The sequence below is a fragment of the Dendropsophus ebraccatus genome, chromosome 15 (genome assembly GCF_027789765.1).
Source record: "Dendropsophus ebraccatus isolate aDenEbr1 chromosome 15, aDenEbr1.pat, whole genome shotgun sequence".
In the NCBI taxonomy this organism is placed as follows: Eukaryota; Metazoa; Chordata; class Amphibia; order Anura; family Hylidae; genus Dendropsophus; species Dendropsophus ebraccatus.
The window spans coordinates 38,317,448-38,336,106 of NC_091468.1; the positions used below are offsets into that span (position 1 = coordinate 38,317,448).

General features: G+C 43.6%; 1 protein-coding gene across 1 annotated transcript in view; it reads right to left on the bottom strand.

The window, feature by feature from the left end:
* Window positions 1-18,659, bottom strand: part of LOC138773899 (heme-binding protein 2-like) — a 29,998-nt gene that overhangs the window by 11,201 nt on the left and 138 nt on the right. The window contains exons 2-3 of the mRNA XM_069954375.1: window positions 12,320-12,712; window positions 382-505 (exon numbers count right to left, since the gene is read on the bottom strand). Coding sequence (XP_069810476.1) covers window positions 382-505; window positions 12,320-12,472 — 277 coding nt within the window. The 5' untranslated portion in view covers window positions 12,473-12,712. The remainder of the gene's footprint in view (window positions 1-381; window positions 506-12,319; window positions 12,713-18,659) is intronic.

An 18,659-nucleotide genomic window follows, 5' to 3' on the forward strand; every position in this document is an offset into this window, starting at 1 on the left:
ATAGCCTAAAAAGATTTTCTAGGACTGTTTTATTATTAGTCTATCCTCAAGATGACAGACTTGACATCCCAATGCTGTCTTTGGCTAAACAGCCTGCCAGAAGGGAGGCTGACAGCAATGGCGACAACATGATATCTGGCACTAAAAGAACCGGAAGAAGTGAAGTGCAGCAGATGTGATTATCTCTTTGTTGTACAGTTTGTGTCTGCCAGTGTGCATGCTAGGTTATTTCATGATGTAAACTACATATATTTGTATGTAAAAATAAAATTATGCCAAATTACAATACAACGTAATGGCAACAGATTGAGGTTTTATCTGTCTTTACTATAAATGCTAAAAAACAAAAAAATAACATTGTGCACAACACAAGCAGTGTACCTGCAGAATTTGATCCATTGAAATACTGAAATATATTCCAGAAGCCAATATTTATCGATTGTTTACCAGCCAAGACTGAAGTTGATATCCATTGAGTTGCATCATATTTTCTGTGTTCAAAGCCCTGCAGAACAAGAAAAAGTTGATGAGCCTTGTGGTAGGGATCCTTAATAATACATGAGCAGATCGGGGGGGGGGGGGGGGTCGTCTTTTAAATCACGGCACAAGATAGAGGTACCAAAATCTTAAGACGTTTCTAGCAACAAATAATTTGTTGGTTTCTTCAAAAATCTAAGGAAATCAGAAGTCAATCTAGGATTCAACAGAAAAAGGAGGGAAATGACATATTGGTAAAGCAACACAATTCATCTTCCTCAACCAATTGTACATAGGTCTGTAATGGAACATAGATTAGCATCACATTTATTGATTTCAAGGGAAAGATGGCATCATGTGAATGGTCATCTTATTTGTCCTTATTTGCTCTTTACATATGGTGCCCAGGCCCCATCATTGCCAACCAATTAACAATTAATTGATTGGCCTCCTATTAGGGTCCATTTCAGTAGAACTTTTACAATATCATTGTATCCAGTTTCTGACTAAATATTTTTCTACTGAAATTGCAATAAAATAAACTTTATACTTATAATATGACCCAGGTCTTACAGAATACTTCTTCACCAGGCGATATTTAGGACATTCCAATCGATTGCAAAAGGATTGAGGCTGGAAATCCTTTAGAAGTGGCGATTTGTCTTCGGCAGGTGGTTGATTTTTTTCAGGATCCTTATTGACACCTTCTACTTCTGCAGTTCTATACGCAGCAATGAGGGTGAGGAGGATCAAACATCTAGGAAACATCATCTTATATAGCGAGAGACGTTATGGCTAGGTGTTACCATTGGCTTTTCTAATATATATATAAAGACCCTATGAAAAAGTACGGCCCATTTTTTATGTTTGCTTCTTTGTATTAAAAATTACATCACCTTGTACAAATAATACAGAAAGAAAAGGTTTCACAAAATATTATCGAAATTGCAAGAGAAAATTATATGGTAATTATGTGTTTTCAAAGAAATCAGTTTTTTAGGTTAAATAATACAGCACAGACTTATCCCCTGCGCACAATGTCCACTATTCATAAAATAAATTTGACTTCATTCATTCATTGTATACTTCTATGCAGAAAAGGTCATGACTTTTCACAAAAGAAAAAAAACCTATGTCATAGATATTGTCACCTATAGACTGCAGTAGACGTCAGACATAATTACTTTAAAATCCATGTAAAAAAAGAAAATCCTAGTGATTTAAAACTGTTCTAAAAATTAAAGGGAAGGTATGATTTATACTGTTTTTTTACTAATTAGGGACATTTTTTAAAAAAAAAATTAATCTGTTTTTGTCTTCTGATTATAATTTTATTCATTTTTTGTGAATGTGATTGGAGCAGATCACCGGACCAAAAATCCCCACAGAACGAATCAGCACGGAGGTACTGGATGGTTGGCATATGTATACGGCCAAGGATCATCAGACCATGGAAGTAGGGTATAAGATATATTTTGGCTTGATACATGTAATACAGGCCTTTCTTAAGCATAAAAAGTAACGGTATACACACTCTTATAAAGGTTCACTAATGACATAAACAGAATAAAAGACAGCGCTCCATAGCATAATTCTGACAGATAACAATGGGGAGTCAGTAATGGAGGTTCTCACCTAGTGGATTTGTGCTAACTGCAAGGCACAACTCTTGAGTAAGCCTGCAATCAGGACCGCTGCCACTCCCATATGATCCTCACAGGAACAAACATACGACAATACACTTCCTCGCCAGGTATGGGTCAGCTGGGCGCAGGTCCAAAGGAACTGAAAAAATGTTTACCATAAGTTAAAAATAAATAACCACATTTATTAATCAGACACAACGCGTTTCGAGACCGGTCTGGTCTCATAAAGATGGTATGGTAATTCTAGGCAAGTAGTCATGTGGGTGTATGTAATCACAATCCTTGGCGGTTGCGAGCGCTGCAATCACGCCCAGAGGGGCGTGATTGAAGCAGCTGCGCTCTGCTGACGTCACCCGGGGCCTGCGTTTCACATCGTTGGCGCGCCGATGACTTAAGCACGCCGCGCATGCGCAGTACAGCGGGAGAAGATGCTGACGTACTACGCATGCGTTGCTTGCTAAACACGTGGGAGTGATTAAAGGGCTGCCAACCACCCCGGACTGTGACTAAATACGTCCAGTGTGACTACTTGCCCAGAAATACCATACAGCGCGGGACTTCATAAAAGTAAGATTACGGTCTAATCAAGGAGGGTACAGGGGTATGTTTGGGAAGCGTTCTGGGTGATGTACCAGCACGTTTCCTTATCATTAGGGGCATTTTTGGCGTAATTGGTTTCCTTTAAAGTGTCACTGTCATTAATTTTTTTTTTGCAGAAATTAATAGTACAGGCAATTTTAAGAAACTTTGTAATTGGGTTTATTAGCCCAAAAATGCATTTTTACAATGAAAAACCAGTTTGAAGCTCTCCCCCCTGTCTTCATTGTTCTCCTATGGAGAGAGGGAAATGAGACACCAAAACAGGACAACAAAGAGTTAATTTACAACTATATGACCAGCTATCTCCTCTGACAGTCAGCACTGACCTCTCTGACCTCTGAATACAGCTTCACCCAGCTCTGTGCTTGTAATCCTTTGTTCTCCACTCTCTCATGTCCCTCCTCCCCCCCTCCCCTCTCTATAGAACAGACAGGGTTGTGTCTGATGCAACAAGTCACAATTTCCTGATATTTTGCAGTGAATGGAAAAGAGGAGTGGGGGGACCTGGGAAAAGTCTTTTTAAATGCAGATAATGACATATTTGCCTAATAAACCCAATTACAAAGTTTCTTAAAATCGCCTAGACTATTGATTTCTGCAAAAAAAAAAAAAAAAAAAAAAATAATATATATATATATATATATATATATGACTGATTTAAATGAATGTTTTTACAGCATAGACAGATGGATTTCGCATCTAAATACGCCTCTCTTTTGTAACGTTGTTGTAAAGTCTCCTTCCTTTTCCATTTTCAGGTTTTTCACCCTACTAGGTGCGATTATCCCCTGGATTGTTCTCCCTCGACGCTAAGTGAATTTTGGTTTACAAAAATTTACAACAATGTTACAAAGAGAGGTGTATTCAGATGCGAAAAATCCCTCTGTCTTAAAAACATAGCCCATGGCGCGAATTCATTCACATCAAATCACATCACATCAAAGAGGATCAATGGAAACAGATGTAGGGTTTGTTTAAACCGAAGGGGGACATGTATCAAGGGGCGAATTTTATTTTTTTTGGCGTAAAGTGCCCTTTTCAAATGATTTTATTCACAAATGGCTGTTTTGTGAATAAAATATTTGTCAAAGGCCAATTTCCGCCAGGTACGCTAGGGGGGCGGGGAGGGGGTGTGGAGGTGGCGGAACGGGGCGGGGGGGGCGCGGACTCAGAGTCCATGCGATTCATTATTATTTTCTCTTAAAGATATGCAGAAAACCTACTCCAGCTCTGAGCTGGCGTAGGCTTTTTGCCGTGCGCACCGGCGCGCACAGGATTTATGTAGAGGCAGTGCGCCTCTACATAAATCTCCGTAATGCCGGAGCTGCGACAACATTTTTAAGTCCGGCGCAGAAAACATCGGACTTAATAAATGTCCCCCACAGTGTTTCGAAACACCTAACTGAAAAACATAACAGCTCCGTTGAAGTTATTAAAATCTACCCCATAGAGCAAATCTCTCAAGAGGCAAAAGATCGGTGGTCTAAATTGTGTAAACGTGAACCTTTTTGGATTTCCAAGCTACAGACATTAACCCCTGAAGGGTTACATTAATGTATCGAACACATCTAGGAATATCCTTTTTTTGTTATGACCACTAGATGGCTTTGCAATACTTACTCTCATTAAGCTGGACTTCTAGTTATACTATTTTGTTCATACTAACATAATTTCATTTCTTTATACAAAACTGATAGAACAATCTCCCATATACTCCATGATGGTTTTGGAGCTGCCCCTTGGCTGGGTCCTTCCAGGAGGGATATCTGGCTAGTCCTGTGTTTTGAGACTCTTCAATGAGGCTCAACGGGCTCTTCTTTTGCATATTCATGTTTCCCAGGGGGCAATGCACCTAGGACTTCACTGCATTGAGCGCTTTCACTAGCAGCCGGCAGTGTTGTTCGTTTGGCTGGTCTCCCTGAGTTCATCAATCTGTTTCTCTTATGGCTCTACTAGGCACTGCTCCCACCTAGCCAGAATCCTGCTCCATACTGATGAGGGGCAACACCCTGAAACAGCTGTATGTGGATGGTTACCTAGCCTTGGTTTATCCCTTGTCATTACATTGACTTATAGGGCCACTTAATATGGTGGTTTTGGTGGTTTCCTAACAGGAGCTGCCCCTTGGCTGGGTCCTTCCCAGAGGGATATCTGGCTAGTCCTGTGTCTTGAGACTCTTCAATGAGGCTCCATGGGCTCTTCTTTTGCATATTCATGTTTCCCAGGGGGCAATGCACCTAGGACTTCACTGCATTGAGCGCTTTCACTAGCAGCCGGCAGTATTGTTCATTTGGCTGGTCTCCCTGAGTTCAGCAATCTGTTTCTCTTATGGCTCTACTAGGCATTGCTCCCACCTAACCAGAATCCTGCTCCACACTGATGAGGGGCAACACCCCGAAACAGCTGTATGTGGATGGTTACCTAGCCTTGGTTTATCCCTTGTCATTACATTCATTTATAGGGCCACTTAATAAGGTGGTTTCCTAACAAGAGCTACCCCTTGGCTGGGTCCTTCCCGGAGGGATATCTGGCTAGTCCTGTGTTTTGAGACTCTTCAATGAGGCTCCATGGGCTCTTCTTTTGCATATTCATGTTTCACAGGGGGCAAAGCACCTAGGACTTCACTGCATTGAGCGCTTTCACTAGCAGCCGGCAGTGTTGTTCGTTTGGCTGGTCTCCCTGAGTTCAGCAATCTGTTTCTCTTATATACTCCATGAGGTACTCTTTATCTCAGTATCTTTTTATCCCACTCTTTTTTGTTTTCTGATTGCCCTCCATAATAATAGGTTAATCTAGTTGCCTACGTTAGTCTCATTCATGAATAACATATAGTTACGCTCTTTACGGCACCATACGGCGCCTTTAAGTCACAAGCTGTGACTACCACTCCGCACCTCTATGCCTCTACAATCGGACTCGTACAGCTCTGATGGGGATTGTTGTCCCCTACAGAAGCCCTCTTTTGGTAAGAATCCATCGCACTATTCATACTTTTTATGTAATAACGTGTAGATTTCTGCTCATGTGTGCAAAAAACTCTATTGTTTTTAAGATTCAACAATGGATGATTTTACATATTTTAATATTAATATGGATCCGTGGTAAGCTTTTATCCATTTATTATATATAGATATTTAAGATTCTCCATGTTTTTATTTTCCTGAGTACTTTGTATTTATGCAATTTTAGCCAATATACAATTGCTGATCTTCCGTATACTCTCGGACTCCCAGGGTCGTTGACCCGAAAGTTCTGTGTGACTATCTCATTAGTAAACCTACATAAGAGTGTGCATACCGTTACTTTTTATGCTTGAGAAAGGTCTGTATTACATGTATCAGGCCAAAAGGCGTTGCAATAAAGAGAATATATCTTGTGTCCTACTTCCATAGTCCGATGATCCTTGGCCGTACACATATGTCAACCATTCAGTACCTCTGCGCTGATCCGTTCTGTGGGGATATTTGGTCCGGTGATCTGCTCCAATCACATTTCTTGCATATTCCCGTCCTACCATTGGTGGTGTAGCCCCTAGGAACAGCTGCGAAGTACATCTATATATGCCTTCAATAGAGTTGTGCCTATACATTGCACAACTCACCCAGGTGAGTGTATTCCTATAGCACCTTGCTAAAATACTCCCCGATCTCTCTTCTACTGCACAAGGAAGCGCCCCTCCCTTCTCTTTTTTTAATTCATTTTTTGTACATTATTATAGGGGCAGATATCTTGCCTAAACTGTTTTTAACAACATTTAGAGATATGCTTTATGGCAGTCCCATTGACATCAGACAGGAAACATCAGTTATTCCATTGCCAAAAAATAGGAAATGTTAGGCTCCATTTAAACGTCCGTGCCAGTTTTTACTGTCAGGAACTCCTGATCAGGAGGCCTCAAATAGCATCAGGAAAGTATCAGAATTTCCTGACAGTAGTAAGTTTTTACCTTCAGGAAACCATCAAGAAATGCCTTCAGGATTTTCTGATCAGAAAAAAAAGAAGTGTTTTCCATATGGTCAAGTATGCCAACATACCCACATCGCCCCTAGTGTACTGTGCCACCATGTTTCCCTCATTTACCATGCCACCATCTCCCCCTCATGTAACGCACCACTGTCTCCCTCTAGTGAACCGTGCTATTCGCTGCGGATCCATTGTCTGTAGTTTCTATGAGAAGACATACTCGCAACAGGATTGGCATCCCGATGCGAGTATGTAAGGAGATCACCCCGTTACCCTCTATCGGCCAGAGCATACCTTACTTGCTCCTCGCTCCGGCTTTCTTTGGGGACTCCAGGTGTGTGGATGTCCCGCTCAGCCAATAAGTGCGCTGCCTCGCCGCAGCACACTGATTGGCTGAGCAGGACATCCAGACGCTGGGAGCCCCCGAAGCAGGTACAGTATGCTCCGGCCGGGGGAGGGGTTAACAGGATGGTCTCCTTACATGCTCGCATCAGGATGTCAATCCTGCTGCAACTATGTCTTCTCATAGAAACTACAGGCAAGTGTGGTGTTTTCTATTTCAGTACTCGGACAGTTATGGTATTTTCAGTCTGGTAGTGATGTCAGTGATGGTATTGGCTAGTCCAGCACACAGGTGTGATACTGGTACCTGTTTTATATATGGCCGGTTTGTACTATTCCCCAATGGTCGGTGACCTGCCGGGCTGTGATGGGTCCCTTGGGATCCCATCAGAGTAGTCCTGAGTGGAAAATGACCCACCCGGATTATTGGTACCGCCACCCACTGAAAGGGGAAAATGACCCAAGGTTTGTAGCAGATGTGTATATGTGCTGGTGCAATGATGACTGAGTCCCAGTAGGATAAAAATAATGGCTTTACTGAACAGTCTCTCGGAAATACAGAACACTTTGGCAGCAAATGACTTATCTAGATACAGACTTGTGGTCACTGGATCTGTGCTGGGAGATACCTAAAAGTGCTGATATAATAGAGGTAGATATAGCGGTACCTGGGTAGCTTAGAGTTGAGCAGTGAAGAGGAGGGGAGTTTGTCAAGGGAGTCCGTACCAAAGGTAGTTATGTGCTCTTCCGCAACTCTTAAGAGATACTTGTGCCCATGTTTAGACTATGACCACCACCACCTTTTTGCTCTACAGTGTCGGGATAACTGTCCTTCTAGGGTGACACAAGCCCCAGTCGTAATTACCTGGGTGTAGGTAAGTGTCCGAAATTTTCCGGTGTCACCCACGCTGCGAGATAGAGTACGTAGACCTTCTGTTATGGTAGCTTTGTGCTCTCCGGGTCAGTTCCTCTTGTAGCCTAGGATACAATCCTGCACTTTTTAGAGACGTTCTCAGCGTGGGCTGGGTTATTCCCCGACTTGTCCTCCTCGTAGTGTCTAGCACTGCATAGGCGAAAGTAGACAGACTGAAGAAGTGGAGTGTCGCTAGTTGCTCAATAGACGTGTGTCTCGACTCACAGCTGGACTGTCCCAGACAGGGGTCCTGGCAAAGCCAGATCCTGGCTTAACTACAGCAAAGATGCCTATTCTGTGTGTCTTCCTCCGACAAGAATCTAAAAGGAACTAAGGCTACACTTCCTCCCAGCAAGTGACTACTTCCTACATGGGTGTGTAAGAGCCCCTGTGAGTGGTGGAGAAGAATATGTGCAGAAAGAAGAATAGGGATAGGCAGAAGAGAAAGAAGTATCTCCATTGGACAATAAAATTAAATACAGAAGGAGCAGTAACCCTGTGTTCACTACAGCTGTGCAATATATACAGGTTCACATACAAAACACTGACATCTGGTGGGGAAACCAATAAATACCTTCATCACCACCTGACTTTTGAGTGAAGGGCTTTTGCGACAGGTGTCATGTGAGAAACACCCATGGTGGGACAACACACAAGGGATCCGCAGTGGATTTCGCAGCAAGAAATCCTCTGTGGATCCCGCCTGAGTGTTTGTACCCTCAGTGAAATCCAAACTTCTGATTATATTTGCAACCAAATACATACACACTACATCACTTACATTTTCTTTTACTGATCATAATCAGATACTAACAGCTTTTTTTTTAAATTCAAATCTATTTTGCAACCAAAAGCAGGAGTGGATTGAAAACACAGAAAGGCTTTGTCCAAACACAGTGTGTGAAAATAGCCTTTGCCTTTTTAATCCACTCCTGGTTTTGGTTGAGAAATACTGACCAAAAATACTATGTGGGAACATAGCTTTATGCGTGCTGCCATCTTGCCTGAGCTGTTTTAGCAGCATTTAGTGACATGCTTTAAAGCAAGACTTATGGACATAGACCACAATAGACAGAGTATCTACCCTTGAGATGAATGTAAGACATTGCTGAGCGCACTCTGGTCGGTCCACAGGGAGCTGCTATTCTCCCATGTTGCAGCAATGCTGTGCAGATTGCTTTTCTCCTCACCATAAACGGAACAGGAAGTCTAAATTTATTTATTGCGCAAGTGGTGAGAGAGAAAACTGCAAGATCTCAGGATTTTATAATATAGATAGTAAGATGGAAAATAAGAAAAAAAAATGCCACCAAAAATTCTTAAAGGGGAACTCCAGGTAGAGGTTAAAAAAATGAAACTTCTGCAGAAGCATAAAGCAATACTTACCTATCTATTCCAGTTTTGAAACTACCAAAAATCCATTTGTTTGGGGGAAGTTTTGTTCTGTTTTATGTTTCTGCACTTCCTGGTTTATCAGTTGTACACAGTACTACAGGTTCCAGAATGCAATGCTTTCCCTCAGCTGTTCATCACAGTCCTCCACCCTGCCTATTCCCCGCCCAAAGCTGTTGCAGAACATCTAGGCTGTGTTCACACATTGCAGTTTCATTGTGTTACTGAATTATTTGCAGTAATTTATGATTTCATTGTGGTCCCACCCACACAGCACGCTGTATTCTGTACCTGTAACACCACACAGCGCACTGTATTCTCTACCTGTAACACCACACAGCACACTGCATTCTCTACCTGTAACACCACACAGCACGCTGTACTCTCTACCTGTAACACCACACAGCACGCTGTATTTTCTACCTGTAACACCACACAGCACGCTGTACTCTCTACCTGTAACACCACACAGCACGCTGTATTTTCTACCTGTAACACCACACAGCACGCTGTATTCTCTACCTGTAACACCACACAGCACGCTGTATTCTGTACCTGTAACACCACACAGCCCGCTGTATTCTGTACCTGTAACACCACACAGCCCGCTGTATTCTGTACCTGTAACACCACACAACACGCTGTATTCTCTACCTGTAACACCACACAGCACGCTGTATTCTCTACCTGTAATACCACACAGCACACTGTATTCTCTACCTGTAACACCACACAGCACGCTGTATTCTCTACCTGTAACACCACACAGCACACCGTATTCTCTACCTGTAACACCACACAGCACGCTGTATTCTTTACCTGTAACACCACACAGCACACTGTATTATTTACCGGTAACACCACACAGAACGCTGTATTCTCTACCTGTAACACCACACAGCACGCTGTATTCTCTACCTGTAACACCACACAGCACACTGTATTCTGTTATCTTTGAAGTTCAGCCCCTCAATAATGCTCTGATCCTTTCTGCCGTTTAGCATCATCTACTTGTGTTACTGCATCATCTTTCTGAATACGCTGCAGTACTGCAATGACACTCCAACATGTGTGAACACAGCCCTAATTTCACTGCACACTTCTGCACAATTAAAGAAATCAGTGCAACACCTGCTTCTGGCCGGTCAGAGATGGTGAATCACTCAAGGGATTGGGGGATCCAGCCAAGCCTCCTGGGAAATCACGCTCTGCCCCCTGACTGTATCATCAGCCTGTGCTCAGCAAACACACACAATGTGAGACAGCGGCATGGAAGATTTGTCTCCTAAGGGGGGATAGCAGAAGGAGCAGGAGACAATGTGGATTTGCACAGATGCCATTTTTCTTCACTTTCTGGATTTCTATCAGCTACCAGTGTGGCAGAACTGTACAGATACGGTAATACATTGTATAGACACATATATTTAACTTTTAATGTACTTTTAATAGAAAACAAGTTTTTCTTACCCGGAGTTCCCCTTTAATATATGCTAATTATTTGAACAATAAGTCATTTTAGAACTTTAAATATTTGCGAATATTTTATTCGCTTCAGGCCCATCTGCGCCTGCTGCACCAGTGGGGCGGTGTAGGGGGCATTATGGTTGGTGCGGCAGCACACAGAGGGGTGCGGCCTCTGCGTGCACCACATTTAGCATTTTTCCATCAGAAAAATGATAGTGAAACTTATGGCCGCTCAGAGCACCACGTTTCGCGTTGTTCGCACGGACGGGCTCTGTGCACACAGGATTTAAAGGACAAGCGCCATGAAAAACTTTTTCCCAGTAATTGAAGCACATTACATTACAAAGTTATATAACTCTGTAATATGCTTCAATCACCTATCTGCCTCCCTTCCCTGTCTTTTTCCCCCTCCAACCCCCACCAGGAAGTGTCCTGACTCACACAGACCTGATTACTGTCGTCACCGTCACCAGGCAGCTCCTTCTTGTGAGGATGAGTCATCAGCAGGAGGGCTGCTCTAGCTCCTGTTACACCAGCCTCCCCTCCTTGTCAGGTGACTGCTTGCTCAGCTTATCTTCTCTAGTGACATGACAACTTCACTCACTGAGTCCACGGCAGCAGGAGAGAGGGTATGAGGTGGGGGAGGGCAGCCTATGTGCCGGAGTCAGTCGGAGGGAAGATAAGCAAGAGACATGTGACAAGTGATGGCTTGCAGTTGTTCAGCCAATGGGAGCTGAGCAAGCTGAGTCACCTGACAAGGCAGGGGAGGGGGGAGGCTAGTGTAACAGGAGAAGGAGCTGAGAGAAGAGCTTGGTGACGGTGATAACAGTAATCAGGTCTGTGTGAGTTAGGACACTTCCTGGTGGGGGGTGGAGGGGGGAAAAGACAGGGAAGGGAGGCAGATAGGTGATTGAAGCATATTACACAGTTATATAACTTTGTAATGTGCTTCAATTACTGGGAAAAAGTTTTTAATGGCACTTGTCCTTTAATAAATGAGGCTTAATAAATTTCCCGCCACAGAGATATCCCCGTCCGAAGCTGTCATTTTCTATGGGCGCCGGACTCATCTCTGGGGAGCGCGTGCGCGGCTTCGGACGGGGATATCTCTGCGGCGGGACAGGCTCCGGGACTTTATGGATGCAGTAAGTATATGTGTCTGCACCGGGTGGCCGGCCCCTGCACGGGGGGGGGGGGGGGGGGAATAGGGGGGACGACAGGTTCCCTGCTAGACACACAGCTCATCAACTTAGCTTTACTGTACCGCTATATCGGAGTGGGTAAAGCTCCACTGGATGACTATGCAGATTTTGTATTGCAGTCACAGACCTGTCATGTAGCAGTGGCTGCTCTACAGACAATCATGCTATCCTGGCAACAGATACATGCACGTCATACAGCACAGTGTTAGTTTACATTTTAACTAGTAAGTGAATGCATAGCTATGAAAGTGATATAATGGATGCAGGCACCGAGCAAGGACTATAATCTGCATTATTATCAATCCGCCCCCAATACTTACTTCATATTGTTTTACCAGCTGGTACTTTGGACAGTCATTGTCACCACAAAACACAGGCCGCTGGTTGTGGTCGGAGACATCAGACGCTTGGGCAGTTACTGCAATCCCAATTACAGAGAGCAGCCCCAGGTACAGAGCACTCCTTCCCTCCATGTCTTACATAACAAAAAAAATCTCCCACCGCCCTCACGTGCAGACATCACTGGGGGTGTGCGCAGGGTTTTATAACTTGCTTTTCCAGTGTTCTGTAACTTTTGTCTTCAGGCTTTTATAACTTTTCTCCCTTCAGGGTTTTGTAACTTGCTGCTGGTGTTTCCAGAGGCGGCTCCCATCTTATCTAACAGCACTATCCATGTTTTACTATTACCAATCAGCACCATTGGGGATTTTAACCTTGAAAGATAATAGATAATAAATAGTTTATTCATGGCAGCCAATCTATTTATCCGTATTTAGATAGCACCAAAGTATAGTACAGAAAAAGTGAAAATATAGACCAAACTGAAAAATATTGTGGTGTGTTACCAAAACCATTTATTTTCTTCCAAAATAAGTGTAAGTGTGGTGAGGTGGTGGTGGTGGGTTGTATGTAATTTTAGTTTAAGTGTTATGGTGTGATAGCGCAAGTAACTACAACAATAGTGACAAACTGACAGGCTACCTACCTGGCATCGGCGGCCGCGTTGCCGATAGTAGCTGTTATCGCCAAATACTAGTGTAGTTAACCTCTTGATACAATTAGCTATTGGACATAAAATCCACTCTAGACCAACTGATAACATATATCAGGTTGTGTACTGATTGGATCTATACGCTGGTACACTCAGCTGGCTATCTGGGACCAGTAGTCCCCAGTACAAGCGCTCAGGCTTCATTACATCAGTTTTTTTGTCCTTAGCTAACAGGTACTATACCGATACACCTGAGACACTAACTCAAGGTTAAAATTATCGAATAGGGTTGCTAGCTCTTGGATTTATAATAAAAAAGCGTTATATTCACACCATACATGATTTTAACATCACGATATCGCAAATTTTTATAAATATAAATTAAAAGTTAAGTTTTAATAATTTTGGATCTTCATAGTCAATAAGTTTTTGGGTTACAGTGTTCACGGATGGCCAGAGTGGTGTAGTGACCCTCTTGGACTATAGGAACCATAAGGAAGACTGGTTTACTAGTTGCAAATGTGCAACAGATCATACAGAATCAACAGTATGAGGTTTCTCTGGATAAAGCACTTGATAACACACTTGACAATAGTTCCAAATAGGGATGGTCCGAACAGAGTTCGGTTCGGGTTCGTACGAACCCAAACCCTCGGTAATGATTCCCGCTGTCTGCCTGCTCCGCAAGCCATAGGCTGTATCCCAGTTTTCCAGGCGTTCCTCCCGCTGTATCCGCCCACACCACAGAGCGGGACAGACAGCGGTAATCTGCTGCCGAGCGTTCGGGTTCATACGAATCCGAACCTAGCCAGGTTCGGACCATCTCTAGTTCCAAATAAATTCTTGACAATACAGCAACCTGATCAGTAGTAGAAGTGCAGTGTAGAATATAGGTGTGCCAACTGGATAGTGCGTTAAGTGATACAAAGAAAACAGAGTACTAGAGAGGTGGATGCCGTGAGAATCCCAACCCAGGTAGTACTGTGCTCTGCCGGGATGTTGGAGGATGGGGTAGAATACTTAGAAGAAGAACACCTGTGCCCGTGTATTGATTTTGAGTTAGTCTTCACACCACCTTATGCCCACTAGACTCGGCTGAACCTTCCTAGAGGGTGATACAGGCCCCAGACCTTGTTACCTGAAATGAGCGGAATGCTGGGGGTTCCCTGCTGACTCCCGCGCTGCGAGATAGAGCAAAATTGTAGTAAGCCTATGAAGTCTGTCTAGATCAGTTCCTAGCTCTTTGGCTTTCGTGGATACTGTCCTGCTCTGTTACTTCTCCTAGTCCACGGCGTGGGTTGAGGTCTCTACTAAAAGGGGTTTAACAGGGCATGTGTAGCGTTACTTGTAAGGAGGTTGTTAGAGGTGTACTGTCTTGCGTCCTTCCCATACGAGGTTCTAGCTAAGACTGACTTTAGGGGTACGGGACCTGGCAGAGAGCCAGGGCCCAGATAGGACCACTGTGGAGAGCTATCTAGCTTGCGTCCTTCCTCCACAATGCCTAACACGAAAGACCTTTTGCTCCTCCACCCATGTGACCTACTTCCCCAGCATAACTAACTTGCGCTGTGAGTGGGTGAAGAGTGCAAATGAAGAAAAAAGAAGAGAGGAGAGAAGAAAACAAGAATCCTAATGGTCTACAGATTCAGGTGGCACATAGAGAAACAATAACCCTTTTCATCCTTCAGCTGTGCAGCTTCCAAATACACTTATACAATACAGCAACATCTAGTGGCGAACTTTAGTACTACTTTCATCACCACACAAGTACAATAAGTACAGACTTTTGCGAAGGGTGCATACAACTGCAACACCGTGGTAGGATACCACATTAGAGTCATATTCACACTGTGTTCACTGTGGACACTTAGCACTTGCTGAACAGGTTTAAAGAATGCTATGGACTCTTTAGCAGTGGTATTGAGCGAGCACTTAAATGCTTGTTACTCGAGTTGAGTATTTCTCAATGCCCGAGTGCTTGACTCGAATAATGAGCCCAATGGAAATGGAAGACTCAAGCATTTAACCAGGTGCCCCCTGCTTGGCAGAGTGAAGGATGCTTTGTTAACCTATTACTGTATTTTTCTGCCTTTAAGATTACTTTTTAACCCAGAGAAACCATAAAAACCAGGGGTTGTCTTATACGCTGGGTTTCATCTTACAGGACGATTGGAGAATTCTGGGGACTCTGACTGAAGAATACAGTATGGGAGCTCAAAAACGTCTGCATCCCTTCTGTATGTGTTGACCGTATGAAGGACAGAGCAAACGGCAAGTGTCTGGGGTACGGGGGGGGGGGGGGGGAAGATACGGTAGAGTGGCGCTGTGCCCAGAAAAACACTTCTTTCCCCTGTCTGGCTGGGGATTACCGCAATCCATGCTATGAATACCTTACAAATGTATCAGATGTAATTGATGTGCTGATATCAGATGATAAACAAGAGAATTTTGAAGACTTTTAAAGGGAAACTAATGCCAGCAAAACCTGTAAATATACCGTAGCTTGCAGTTATGATGGGTGTTGCTGACTCGCCAGGGACTTGTCCGGTGCTTTCGCTCTATTGTTTGTCACTGTATCTGCCTCCTATCACTACCAGTTTGATTGGCAGCTTAGAGAAGTTTAATCCACTTGCACCATTCTAGGGTCACATGTTTGATGACAAACAGCCTTATGTTTATAAGTGACAGTTTTCCTGCTGAGTACCTGAAGGTCATAGGCAGTTGAATTTAAAATTACCATATTGAAATCAAATATGATTTTTTTAAAATTATATTTGGCGTGTTGGAAGAGGGGTAGTCTTATAGAACGAATATATCCCAAACTTTATATTTTAACTGGAAAAGTTGATTGTCCAAAAATACAGTGGAAGTAATTTATCAAATGGAGTAAAATATAGACTGGTGTAATCTGCCCCCAGCAACCAATCACAGCTCAGGTAAAATGAAAGAGGAGCTGTGACTGGTGTAAACACACCAGTCTATATTTTACTCCATTTGATAAATCTGGGCCAGTATGTATACTTTTGTTTTCTAACTTATTGTGGGGCACCTCATACAAATTGTGTGTGTTTTGCAATAGGGAGGATTCTGTATAATCATTACCTATACTACATTTACTTGTGGTAAAACAATGTTCATCCACTCAATTTCAATAGTGTGTGAACATAGACTTTGAGGGAGATTTAGCAAACATGGTGAAAAGTGAAACTGGCTCAGTCGCCCCTAACAACCAATCAGATTCCACTTTCATTCCTCAGACTCTTTGGAAAATGAAAGGTGGAATCTGATCGGTTGCTAGGGGCAACTGAGCCAGTTTCACTTTACACCATGTTTGATTAATTAATCTCCCTTTGTGTTTTTAATCCACTCCTGATTTTAGTTTCAAAACACTGACCAAAAATACTTTGTGGGAACATAGCCTAAAACGACATGCTAACTAGAGATGACCGAACCTGCCAAGGTTCGGGTTCGTATATACCAGAACTCTGGGCTTCTGACTGCCCGCTCCGTGGAGAGGGTGGATACAGCCTAAGGACCGCCTGGAAAACTGGCGGTCCTCCGGCTGTATCCACCCTCTCCACAGAGCGGGCAGACAGCGGCAGTCAGAAGCCCAGAGTTCTGGTTCATATGAACCCGAACCTCGGCAGGTTCGCTCTTCTCTAATGCTAACTATTGAGCACCATTCTAAGTGGACATAAAAAATGTTGATATTAGAAGGTACATTGATTTAGTGATCCAGAGTACAGATTAGCAGACGTTTGCTAGTGTTTAAAAGGGAATCGGTTAGCTCCATGTTCCAAACTACTGATACTGTTATATAGCCATTTGGACCATGAGACACATTGTGCCTTTCATGTAAGTATCTGTTAGATATGACCACAACATAAGCATGCTCGAGTCCAATCGTTTTGCATTTGAATACCTGTGGCTGACATTGGATGCAACCCTAGGGAGTCTGGGTTAAAAACATGGAAACAGCCAAAAGCTGTTACAATGTTTTCGCCAGACTCCCTAGGGCCAGGGCTGGCATTGGGGGGGGGGGGGGGGGGGGGAAACAGGGCAATTGCCCAGGGCCCCCATCATCAAAGGGGCCCCTGCAGGTTCTGTAATGTCCTTTGATTGGGGCAGGGGCTTGCTGGCAGAAGCTTGGACCATCTAAAAGTAAATCTGGCTGAAGCTAATTGCTGCCGAGGTTTTACTTTATACAGCACTGAGCTCAACAGTGTGTGCTGCCAGCGCCACCTTAAGAAACATCCGACCCACCTCCTGTCCCCTCATGTGCATGTGATGCTCTGCAGCTTTCTATCAGCAGCAGTCGGAACGACAGGAAGGAGGGACGGACAATATCGTGCAAACCTCTGCACACAAGTAGAGGCCCTATTCCACAGGCCCTATTCCACAGGGCTGCCCGGGGAATCGCTTATTGTTCGGGCAGCCCATAGGATACAGCAGCATCTTCTGCCAACGCTCCTATTCCGATGGCAGCAGATCAGTCGTTTGTATTTCAACCATGTTGAAAGACAAAACGACGCAACAATCAGCCGACATGAAAGATGTTGCTGTCAATTCCACAGGATGATTATCGGCCGATAATCGTTCCGTGGAACAGGGCCTTAAGACAGCCAGACCTCAGCCACATTAAATCAGCCTGCTGAGTTAACCCCTTGTAGACTGCACCCAGCTGGATAAGTATGCTGTGTTTGTGTACACTGCAGTGCTGTGTTGGTGATGTTGTCTATCTGTATTGTTCTATGTATGTGGGATGGGCATGCTGAGTACTGTACATTCTACTGTGTATATATATGTGTAAGTCTCCATCGGAGGTAGTAATGGGTCATTGTGTTGATAAGTTGCATGCACTAACTTAATTGCACAGGAATGAGCAAACTCGATTTACACAGATTTATCTGATTTTGGAAGCCAAAGCCAGGACTGGATTGAAAAGGAGAAATCTGTCTTTCCTTTATGATCTGTTCTCAGTTTATAGTCTGTTACTGGCTTTGGCTTCCAAAATCTGTCAGATAAATCTCTGTGCAAACGCACCACGAGTTTTTGCTCTAGCCTTTTGAGTGAGGCTTACAAACTTAATTTAACATGTGCAATTTTTTTGCATAAAAACTTGCGCCTGGGGATATGCTGCTGCACACTATGCACAATACCTGCTGGATGTACGTATGCATTTTTAGGGCCCCACTTTAGTTTTGCCCAGGGCCAGGGCTGTATTAACAGCTGCTGCTGCCCTAGGCACTAAACCTGAAGACGCACCATCTTCACGCAATACCAGACCTGACCAATACCACCATACCCCCCACCCCCCTGGAAAAGACACCAGATTTACTGGCAAGTCTGAACAGGAGGAGGCCACAGTTTGTCTAAAACTGGCCCTCCCTAGGGCTGCATCCAACTTCTTAAAGGGGTTATCCAGTGCTACAAAAGCATGCCCCACATGTTCCCACACAGTATTTTGCAACCAAAACCAGGAGTGGATTGAAAACAGAAAGAATGTTCAAACAGTGTGAGCATAGCATCTGTTTTCAATCCACTCCTTGTTTTGGTTGCAAAATACTGAGTAAAAATACTGTGTGAGAACATAGCCTTATGAAGGCTGCCATCTTGCCAGAGCTGTTTTTAACAGCATTTGGTGACATGCTTTACAGCAAGACTTATGA